At 35.9% G+C, this 12,764-nt stretch overlaps 1 protein-coding gene across 1 annotated transcript in view; it reads right to left on the minus strand.

Moving 5' to 3' along the window:
- Positions 1 to 12,764, minus strand: part of LOC139729675 (cGMP-dependent protein kinase 1-like) — a 102,922-nt gene that overhangs the window by 14,444 nt on the left and 75,714 nt on the right. Inside the window, exons 3-4 of the mRNA XM_071640602.1 lie at positions 6,494 to 6,607; positions 2,210 to 2,315 (exon numbers count right to left, since the gene is read on the minus strand). Coding sequence (XP_071496703.1) covers positions 2,210 to 2,315; positions 6,494 to 6,607 — 220 coding nt within the window. The remainder of the gene's footprint in view (positions 1 to 2,209; positions 2,316 to 6,493; positions 6,608 to 12,764) is intronic.

Raw genomic sequence — 12,764 nt, forward strand, 5'->3', positions numbered from 1 at the left:
TGTGAAATTGTCATGAAAATCATATGTTCAGTTTAATAGGGCCTAGAGAAATTAACAAGTTTCACATGTATTTCCTAAATGGTGATTTTGGATTACAATCTGTCACATATGCATATGTGACATAGTAACAAATGTTCTCCTCCCTTTGGTTTACAGACAGGTCTTTAAAAACCTCCTTTCTTGAAATGAAAAAAAAAAACCCCAAGAAATGTTGATATTACTCTTTGCATTTATGTTTTCATGAAGAAGACATGTAGTTACTATCAAGTTACTGACAAAAAAAACGTTTTTTTTTTTTAACCGTCATGAATATAAGACAATTATAAGGGTTTTATATCATCACATCAATCATTTTTCACTTGCGATAACAAGTCAGATTCTGTTGTTCTAAAATACACGTGAAGCTTAGTTACTTTGCACCTTAATGAAACTTTTGCTACTTTGTTTGTTTAACTTTTCTCTTTATTACAGTCAGTGTAAACATAGACTCGCATTATCACTGATGATCTTACACTATCAAACAATCATAATTAGAAACCACTCAACTGGAAGAAAGCAAAAATGCATACTTCAAAATGATATACAACATAACAAAGACAGCATAAATAAAACTATAAAAAGAAATGCACTGGTTCAAGGTAACTATTACTGGAATGTTCAACAGCTTTAGATTTGTCAAAACATTCTACAGTTGCTCACAAATCTGATTTGCCTCACTCGCCATATTTCATTCACAGCAATTTCATTAATGCCCAGGACTGTTGTGAGTCAGGGGTGGCCGCTCGGCCTTAAATGCAATTTATGGAAGCAGCAGGCTGGTAATGATCAACCATGGCTGGAAAGTGAACTCTATCAAAACAATACACCAGAGTTATGCCATCAGCAGGCAAGTGTATGCAGAGCCAAAGCCATGCATTAAGCCAACAGGCCATTAGTAGGAGAGCTAAGAGTTGTTCCTCTCTCTCTGTATACATAAAGTCTATGCATTAACTGCTTTTCTTACCAAAGATGAAAGGCCGGCATACAAATATCAAGTTGGTGTTCATTAATTCCAAAGGATTGTTAATCCAAAAATGAAATAGGTTTGGTTATTTTGAAGGTTCATCATTCCGAACCACCAAAATTCTGTAGTCTTAGATGTTTTTAAACCGAACATTTATAGCCTTATTCAGGAGGTTATTATTCCAAAGTTTTGTTGAATGGAAAATGAAATTATGTTCATCATTCCAAAGGGTCAGTAATCTTCGAATGAAGTAAAGTTCTTTAGTCCAAAAATGAACCCCTCCCCCAAAAGGGTGGTACTAAGAACCTTCAAAATTACACACTTTACTTCATTTTTGGATTAATGAACCTTCACAACAACAAACCTTATTCAATTTTTGGATCAATGAACCTTTGGAATGACAAACCTTATTCAATTTTCGGATCAATGAACCTTCCGAATAACAAACTTTATTCAATTTTCAGATTAACGAACCAGAAGAATAACAAACCTTATTTCATTTTAACCAAACTTTCCAAATAATGAATGGCAACCCAAGCATTCATCCAGAGCGTAATAAGGCCATCTCAAACATAACTAATTTCCTTTTCTGCAATATCTATCATAAAAACCAACATTATACCCAGTAATCTGAACATTTCTTGCAATGACAGCATCATTATTTTCTACTACCTTCCTGTTTTTGGGACGTTATTATCAACACCACAGCTAAAACATTCATACCCATTAATTATCTATGTCACAAGGTTTCTGTGAATTACAGTCAAGATAATCATCTTGACAATCACCATCATCAGCAACATGGCAATTATCATCATTACCATAATCATAATCATAATCACAATCACAATCACAATCACAATCACAATCACAATCACAATCACAATCACAATCACAATCACAATCACAATCACAATCACAATCACAATCACAATCACAATCACAATCACAATCACAATCACAATCATATTCCCAATCACAATCACGATCACAATCACAATCACAATCACAGTCACAATCACAGCTGTAATTGCAATCTCAATCACAATTACAATCACAACCATAAATGATAACCACAATCATAATGACAATCATAATCACAATCACAATCACCATTGCAATCGCAATGACAATGACAATCACAACCATAATTATAATCATCGTTTTAGTCTCCAATCATCAAAAGTTATGTCATCAGTTCCCCACCTCCTGATCAGTTCTACAAAGTCGGCCTGTCGGACCAAGCTGGTCTTCATCATAATGGCCTGGAAGCACTGCCTGTCAATGGCCCACAGTTTGGTGTTGGTTACAGCTGGTAGACAAAGAGAGAAATGAGCAGAACATAAAGAGTTTAAATGTATCTACTTTCTTTTTCAATTTGAGATGTTTGAGATTGTGGCTTCTAAAAAACAAAGAAAATCATTAAAATATGTGTAATAATTCTATCAATATCATAAAAAACATTTACAATCATGTATCAAATTCAAATTTTCTCTATTTGATGATGACATTAATGAAAAAATGAAAATGGCATTTACCTCTTTTTGCATTCTTTTAGCATTTTTTGTATCATTTGAACGGTAAGATTGGGAAAAAACAGGTAAAAGCTGGACTTAGAAAATTGATGTTGGGCAGTTTTGTTAGAATTCAAAGGTCACATTAATGATTCTTCATTCTTTGTTGTGTTATGCACTGACAGTAACAGGACCTACAGCAGACAGACCTGAATTTCTTTAAAAAGTCTGTTAGTATCACACATGTTACAATGTACATTTTCACAGTTGCTCTGTATCTCCAGAGAGCCACTATGTAAGAAGCCCTTGGATAATGTTACATGTCATTTGACCTCAGGAATTGCCACTTGTAGTGAAGTACCCAGAGGGCTTAAGGTGAAAGAAGTCTCCAGGTTAGAGAAATGTTCTACACTTTTTTTGACATTTTGCATCACTCTACACAGAGAGAAACACACAAGTTTGATAAGACACAAAGAATTCGAAAAATGAAAGGAACAAACATGAAAATGATGGAAGTATTTGACCTTAAAATGATCAAAGATGAGAAAACAGTTCTGGCAAGAAGGGATTTCTACACAAAAAGGAACGCACTGAGAGTAAAGAGAGAGTAGAGTTTATGTGTATATACACACTAATAGAGTGAGACAAAAGTCGCTTATGTGATACCGTACATATTGCTGCAGAAGTATTCAATAAATCAAATTCATCTGATTCTCATACATTCTACAAATCAAATTCATTATTCTCCCAATGCAAGTGGAATGCAAAAATAAGGTGAAATGACACCACAAAATCTCTTCTATAAATGCTGCAAGACGTTGAATAAACAAGCTCAAACCCTAATGTGACAATGTCATGCCATGAACAACACATGGTTTATTTCTTCATTTACTTTTGTCATTGAACATTTTATTGAATTGAATTTTTGCTCATTGCTATAATATATCAAAATCCAGTCTGGAGCACTACAGGTAAAAACTGGAAATGATATGGAGTTGGAAATCACAAATATTGACAATACACTGAGAGCTTAAACTACACTTAATTTGTTTCCATTAGATATTTCTTAAAAAGTTCTTTGAAAAAGATAGTTTGATACATGGAATGCTTGTGTAGACTAATGTTTGAAAAAATTTTTGATAAAGATTTGCTTCCATGAAATACTCATGATTTGAAAGATGACAAGAGACTTTTACATCATGTTTCATTGACAAATACATATATCAAAATAAAGAAAAAATTGCACAAACAATGCTCTGTTTTCATAAGTGACTGAAAATGAGCTAGTTGATGTCAATGTTCTGTTCTTCATCTATGTTTGGATGTTACATTTTAGATAAATATAAAGCAACAATTCATCAGACTTACACTTTCCTCCAAAAAAGTTATTAGTTATCAAAAGTTATTAGGATATTATGTTTCACGTTCCATTTGCAGACCATCTATTAATTCAATATAGCCCCCCCCCCCCCCCCAAAAAAAAAAAAAAAAAAAAAGAATGAAAAGAAACAGATGCTTCACAGGAATAAAAACCCAGTCTTATAAAAGGTTTCACGCACATATTTAATATCCACTTCTATTAATGAGAGAGAAACAAAAGAAAACACATCCTTGTGTTTATGTAACCTTTCTCTGTCTGATTGTGTTTAATGTAATGAAAATCAATAGAGCATGTTCAAGGACTGAATGAGAAAGAACCAACAGCATTACATCAGAACGCCTGCCTCGTGGTGTTTCTTCCTTATTGCTGTTTGATTACACAGCGTGAATGAAACACACAAGGTTAGCCGTGGATGGGGCAGGGTTTACTCTAGGAGAGAGGGATGTGTTTACTAAGTCATTCAGATTGTTTGCCTCCAGCCCCAGAGATGATATATCAGGCAGACGGAACTCCATTTTAACTCTGCCCTGTTGCCCATACTATGATAGATTACGTGAATTTATGTTCATCCGGTATATGCCCAGCAAACTGACTGAGATGAAACATCTTCATATCTTCCTATCCATTGAGATATCATACTATACACAAACTATTTCAACTACACAAATGTAAACATGCACATTCATATGATGTCAAATTTTTCTTCTTTTTTTTTTAATATAAAGATCACTTTATTTGAAAATTTTCCAGTTTAAAGGTTAATAATTCTTTCCGGGTAATAGGATGATCAGTCATGTACACATTACATACTAGATGTGTACAATGTCATTTCTCTCAGCTTAACATCCCACACCAAGATGATGTTCAGATCCTGTTCAGATATTTTCATGCATTTATTTCCATCAAAATTGGAATATATATATATATATATATATATATATATATATATATTTATATAAATACATATATATATATATATATATATATACTCCTAGATGGGTCATTTGGAAGACATTTCCATTTGTTTTATATGCAAATTTTAAAATACATGTTCAATGGCAATTTACGCAATGGAGACACGAAAATTGTCTCCTTAATGACCAATTGTCTCCTTAATGACCAATTGTCTCCCTAATGAAGACACTTCCCCCCAATATGTCTCCCTAAGGTGCCAACTAGGGATATATATATATATATATACATATAAATATATATATATTTATATATGTATATATATATATATATATATATATATATATATATATATATATATACATATATGTCATATTTTTCAAAAGATGTGAACGTTGAATAGAAATGCAGGAAAATATACCTTGATTGCAGGAGGAGGATATGGAAAGGAACACAAAGAAGTGGGAGGAGGGGAGGGGGGAGACACTTTATGCATTGATGAGAAAACAAACAGATACATTGATAGACAGTAGATGGACAGATACACTGGAAGAATGTTGGAGACATGGAAGAAACATTAAAACAAGAATTACCGTTTAAAAAGTAAGCAGGTTTCTTGATGTCTGTGAATGCTGATTAGTGGTTTCTGTGAGTGACGGATGCTTAATAAATCTCTTTGACAAGCAAGTATGTGGTTGAGAGAAGAGATAAAAACCCTACACCACACTTTGTTGAGAAGTTGACTGCATACAGACATATTCATATCCAGGGGCGTCTTTTACATCTAAACTAAGCGTAAGAGAAGCAATGTAAAGAGATTGTTGTTCACTTTCAGAGCTGAACGACAGACACCCGTACAGGTGTACTGCCAGCAGCAAAATAAAATTTTGAGTAGGAGTGTAAAATTTGATATTCTTTTCTTTCACTTAGAACTTGAGGTATCTGAAGACAACAACAAAAGTTTCTATAATCAGCCAGAAATCCAGGACTGTCTACTGCGTAGGTTTGCTAAGTACCCTTATGAGGTTTACATGCTGGCTTCTCATTTAGAAACCAACAAACTATAAATATGCGAATACTGGAAAACAGTACTCTGATGATTTATTACACTTGCATATTCAATCACCAACTGAAATGGATATATGCTTTGTTAATGGATTTTGTATTTCTGAACGTCGCGAGGAAACCGGATACTACACCCTGACAGTTTGATTCTCTCACAATGGCTAGAAATCCCTGGTGATGTTTCAGCTCCAAACAATCAGCTAATAAAACACGTAGCAATAAATGGAAAAAATATGATTTATGCTTTCTTTCTTGATTAACATTTGATAAGGAAGGCAATAGGTATCCTGGGTAGGATATAATCCTTCCTGTGGTATATAGGGACCTTGGACAGGATGTACAACCATATGGCCTTTTTTCCTGAGCCAATTAGTGCTCAAAGCACATAAAGGGAAAAGGGGCAATGACGAGGGAAAAGAAAAAATAATATGGAGAAAGAAAAATGACAGAAATAGACATGAAATGTAAATTGAATTGGCAACAGAGAGAGAGCGAGAAATAGAATAAACAGTTAACTCTGCATGCATCAGAATTACAGAAGTTGAATTTCTGCCAGAGTCAAAGTCAGTATTCAGACTATTTTTCGATGGATGTGATGGAGTCAGGATTGGGTCTCACCTTTAACCGTTGCTGTTCTGGTACAGTTGTATAGGATAGCGAGCTCCCCAAACACCTTGCCTGGACCCATGGTGGTCAGGAATTTGCCTTCTTTGGTCACCTCAACCTTGCCCTCTGTACAAAAAAAAATCAAAATAAACAAAACAGGAGGAAAATGTTATTAAAGCTGGAGCACTTCTTTCCCAAGAGACAAATCTACACATCACAAAATCAGCATACACACTCTGCTTTCTCTGGACAGCATAGATGAAATCAATGAAGGGATACCCCTGATAATAACAATGACATATAGATATGAACATGAAAACATTGTTAAGACCTTGAGAGAGATTTCATCCACTTTGTAGATTTCCGCTTTGCAGTGGAGGAACCATTCGAGGATTGCTTTCAAAGATGGCTGAGGACACAGTACACTTTCATCTGACCTTTTACATGAACTCTTTTGGTTGTCTATATACTTAAAATCTTTATGATAATGAATATTAAATTGGGAAAGATATAAGAACTCACTAGCATGATAATGATCAATTTCCGACATGTATGCATCTATATTTCTATGTATGTATGTTTGTTTGCATGTATTTGTCTCTCTCTCTCTCTCTCTACCTATCTACCTATCTATTTATCTATATTCATATACATACACATACTTGCACACAAAAATTTGGATTTTTTTACAGTACAAATCAAAACATTGTCATACTGTAAAAGTGGAATTTTTGTACATTTTGCATGACCACAAACTAGCACGAAAATAGAAGCACACAAATATTTTAACTTGTTACGTGTACTGCTATGTTATGTCTTGATTCCAAGGAATTAAAAACATGCAATATTCATCTTACTCAGCAGAGTGTGAACAATTACTCGTGTGAAAATATCCACTTTTACAGTAATGTCCACCAAATCATGAATGTTTTTTGTCACATCACTCATGTCAGTGAGTCTGGGCATAGCGTGTCTCTTCCAGAAATCTGGGGTGGAGATGGGAGGAGGGAGGGGGAAGTCAGGAGGAAGGCTGTGGGAGGATGGAAACTAAAGAGTGAAACCAGGACCACAAACTTGTCACTCACCGTACATCTGCCTTCCATCCAAACATTATTCCAAGACAAACAAATACCTCTAATTCCTCTGCCTCTTTCACCCATTCACCTCCTATCCCAACATGAATGCAAACCATTGACTATGACATTCAGTGATAAGCCAGTCTTGAAAATATCATTCATAAATGCTCAGCCATTTTGTGTTTATTCACTTAGTGTAAACTTTTTTCATGTTAATCATTTCATGATAGTGAAGCATCTAAGACTACATTGCCCTGGATATACAAAGGAATGAATATCACCACTGTTATCACCACCATAGCCTTTCTAACATATTATCATACAATTTTCTTCTTCAGTAATCTCATTGCTCACAGAAAATGGGTGTGTCAAGTATTAACCTTAACCCATTGAGGATGGGCTGATTTTGCTACAACATGCATTTCCCATAGACCCTTGCCCAAGTATACTTGGGACTCGTCCTCAATGGGTTAAATGAGGAAAAGTAATATCTCACAAGCAACAGATCAGTCTTTTCTAGTATAAAGTAGCTTGCTAAAGCCAGGAATGACGTCAACGACTTAAATTCTTGCATGACTAATTACTTTTCTTGCTTCTAGCATCGTAATCCCTCCATAGGAGCCGCACCTTCAATGCTATCTGTATACTACTAATTTAATTGTTTTGCATTCACCCCAACACACACATTAGTGATGCTTGTATAGTAATTTCATCAGTTTATCCTTCTGCGTGTATCGGGACATTGCAGCAGTTGACTCTGTGTAAGTGTGTCTGTGTGTGTCTGTATGTGTGTGTCTGTCTGTGTGTGTGTGTGTGTGTAATGATGTGTAAATACACCATGAATATGTCTACACCCATACACTTATGCATCAGTACATGATATATAAATGTATTCACATCTATAGAAGAAAGCAAAAGTAGTCACACTAATCTTACCACAAAGACACAGCATTGAAACTCTATCCCTTCACCCCCACAAAAGAAAAGAAAATACATTTTGAGAGGGAATAATACATTTATTTTGTTTGAATGTCGTCATATACAGCAGCAAAAGTGTGAAAATGCACATAGTATTTAAAGTTCACATCCAAATCACTTCATTTCCTTAATACATGGGACACCTGGTTCCTTCATGAAACAAATTTATAAGATGGAAAGGGTTGACAGTGCACTTTTCATCTTCACGCATTATCTCTCCTTCATATAAATTGTGACCCTGCATCACAAAATCAACAAAATGTCGCCAGACATGGATTTGTAGTTAACACGTTGAGGACGAGTCCTGAGTATACTCAGGCAAGTGTCTACGGAAAATGGGTGTTGTAGCAAAATCAACCCATCCACAATGGGTTAAGGGCAGATTCTGAAAGAGCAGACTCTAAGCTTTGATGTATGACTCAATTCAAATGGACTCTCCTAACCTATATAAATATTTGAAAGAAAGCACACACTCTGGAAAAGTGTGAACCGAGAAAAGAGGCTCTGGAAGAACAGTGTCTATTCAAGCACTTAATCTTTACAAAACTGTGCTAGCTGTGGAAAGGATGGGGAAAAAAAAACCAGGCCGTAAACCATCGGAGCAACAACAATGAAGGGACTATCAGATTAGGCTGAAATTAAGCATGCTCTATTGACACATTCTGTCCATGATTAATGCCAACTTTCAAAGCAGTAGCCTCATCCTTTCAAAAGTCATGAGAGTTGAAATTGAAGAGTGTGCAAAGGATTTTCAAAAAATGAAAAGGAGCCTCTAAGACATACCTGATCTCACTACTTTACAGTAAAAAGGGTTGTCAAAAAACTGCTGAAAACACACTTTCCCATTCATTTTATGATCCTAAACTGACAAGTAATGTAGACGAAGAACAGCTCTTTCAGAAAATATGAAAAACTCAGGATTGACTTGGTTGACCCGTTTCACCTATTCTGAGTCCTCATGTAAAATCAAGGTGTGCGGCTTTTTGTTGGTTTTGTGATGCACGGTCACAATTGGTCTAAACTGAGACATCTTGTCAGAAGAGGGCCAACTCATTTAATCCGTTGAGGATGAGCTGATTTTACTACAACACACATTTCCCATTGACACCTGCACAAGTATACTTGGGAATCATCCTCAACGGGTTAAGGTGACTGGATCTGAAGTATCATTGTTGGACTGTAGAGGGAGCTTTGTTAAGAATAGATAGAAAAAATAGCAATGGCCTTGTGATGTCATGATTGATATATTCTCATTTTATATTAAATTGGCTTGATCTTATATGATTTGAAACAAGTCAGACATGATTTGGGCCAAGTGGTTATCATATTTACCTACTTACTATCTTCGTAAAAAATGCAGGAATAAGTCTCATAATTTGATTGCAAGGATGCTATGAGAAATATCTTGTTTTGGTTTTCATCTTTCACAAAGCAAAGGCAACTCTGCTTGTTGGGAGGATCGCAATTACTTTAAAGAATGAATATGAATGCAAACTGCGAAACCTACTATAATAGATAAATTAGATACTATTCTGGGATCACTTTTTATAAGTCTAATGCAGAAAATATATCACAGTTGTTTACTTGTTATTGCATGGCTGGGGATGTGGATACCTATCATACATGACTACCCAGGGGTATGATTTCACAGGGTAAAGCTTGAGAGTAATTCCACAAAGAAAGGAATGTATTGTGTTTAGGCTAAATATAGACAAACATTCCACTTGTATGTGCTGTTTTAAACTACAAAAAAAAAAGGAAAAAGGAGAAAAAAAAAACAATAATAAAAAAAGAAATGGTTCCATTTTACTCATCCCAGCCATACAGGTGCCAGTCAGTCCTGGTTTGGGTATGCTTCCTCATATTGTTGAAGTATCAGTAGCAAATTACAACAATGGGAAATGTCATGTATTAGAATGTGTTAGAAACTTCCTCTTCCTTTTACCCCTCTTTATATTCTCCCTTCATCTCTTTTTCTTCCTCCTTCTCTTCCTTTTCTCTTCCTCTTCTTCCTTCTTTCCCTCTTTCTTTCTATCTTCATCCTTTTCCTTCTCTTTCTTTTCATCTTCTTCTTTTCCTCCTCCTCTTCCTTCTCCTCTTCCTTTTCCCCTTTTTCTTCTTTTTCAAGATGTTCGAGGTGGAAGACAATATCTTTGCATAATGTATTCTACCAGACATCTTTCATGGAAAATAAGTTTGACAATTCCAGTGACAGAAATTGCCTTGTACTCTGATAACTTCTACATTGTAATCCCAACAGACAATCAACATCCAAGGTATAGCTGTGTCTCCATGCCGATGAACAGCCCTAAATTGCTAGACAAGCCGAGATGCTCACGAAACTACATCTTTCCCACTTCCCTGGGGACGATGCTGTCACACATCACAGATGACGGTACCTCAAGATTGAGACACCCTAGAATTGACTGTCTGTCCCTGGTAAATTCAATCCTGAATATATTTTAGATTATTCTGCCTACGCAGCCATCACAGAACATGGGATCTACCACAAGGAGAGGAATTGGAGATGCACAATAAAAGGCTACAAATGAAACTAGAATGCAATATGTCTATTGTCTTCCATTGTGAAGAAAAAGATGTAAGTCATCTTTTTAACCAAGTCATATATGTAAGCAGCTACATCCAGTTCTACAGCTGCCTCAGTATGGTGTCAACCTGTTTATTGTGGCCACCTGTATGCTACATTCACTTCTGCCACACTTCTGAAATGTCCTTTAACCCACTGAAGACTAGCTGATTTTGCTTTAACACACATAGATAACCGTTTAAGTTTAATTGGGACTAGTCTTCATCAGGTTCAATGAAAGCTCTGATATAATATCACATGTCGACAAAATATGAAAGTGCTACTTCTCAAACTCCACCATAGTTCTGCAAAACCATGGTTGACCCATTGAGGACGGATTGATTTTGCTACAACACTCATTTTCCATACTATACTAATCTATCCCCACCCCAAACCCACTCCCCACACAGGCATACATACGGAAATACACACATTGTGGGCTGGACTCGACAGGGGTCACATGATATCGGCATGATCAGGGAAATTGCAGCACTCAATTCCCTCAGATTGGAGGAGATTGCGATATTTGACTCACACAGGTTGATAATCCCAGTATCCAGGCTCACTGAAAGGTTAATGTGTCCCACATACCAGGGTCACTCGGCTCTTCCTAGGAAACAAATGCCTCATTTGAATACACCACAGTCCTATTCCTTGCAAGTGAGCAACTTACAACAGGGACCCCGGAGACCTACTCTGCTGCCACAGCACAGTTTTGCTAGATTCACAAGGACTCAGCACTCTACTGAATCATCAAACTGCTTTTTATAAAGTTAGTATCAAAGGCATTTAGCTGTCTTCAACCTCCGTGCTAATGGCAGAGTCAGGTGTCATGCATACTGATGATTAATTAGAATAAAATGAACTCTTTAACTAACACAGGCAATAAAGAACTGGGAAAAATTGGGATTCTCTAGATAGATTTCGAGGCATGACAATTTCAATATCACACAAGTAAGCAAACATTATTTTTCTTTGTATTGTCAAAAGAATTCCAGTACTTGTTACATGCTTTTTCACCCCACTTTCACAATTTGGAATTTGTTATCTACAATCATATATGGATGTTGATAATCATGACACCAGTGAAAACAAATCATCTCAAGAAAAATAAAAATAACTGCATCTATAAATAGGTTGACAATAATATTGTATGTCGCCTGAAAAAAAAAAAATTGTGTGAGATTTTTTCCAATTATGTGGTGTCAAACTTTGTTCCAGACAATTTTAGATTACAACCCTTGGCCGTCTCTCATCAATTTCCAAATTGAATTCACACCCTGGTCACATCGCATCCTCCAATTTCTACGAAAATCTCAGGAAGGGCATGACCCGATGACCGACATCTTTGATGTTTTGCTGTTTACCCCTTGCCGGGACTTTTCACGGTTGCTCCCTTCACTCTGACTGCTCTGCAATCAAGTTTGAAACATGAGTATAATCCCCAAGACCCGAAATTTGACCTATGCCTGATTTACAGAGGAGCGAAAAAGAGTGAGATAGAGTGTGTGAAGTAATATTCTGGCCTCTAATATCCAATTATCTGGGGATGAGGCTAGCAAAGGCTTGGTTACATTGAAATCAATACTAGCTGAAGTTGAGGAAGGATAAAAGTAAATGCTGAAGTTCACACTCTCTAAAT

This window comes from Diadema antillarum, unplaced genomic scaffold, assembly GCF_040938485.1.
Source record: "Diadema antillarum isolate AM-2024a unplaced genomic scaffold, OU_Dant_1.0 seq00000248_RagTag, whole genome shotgun sequence".
Lineage (NCBI taxonomy): Eukaryota > Metazoa > Echinodermata > Echinoidea > Diadematoida > Diadematidae > Diadema > Diadema antillarum.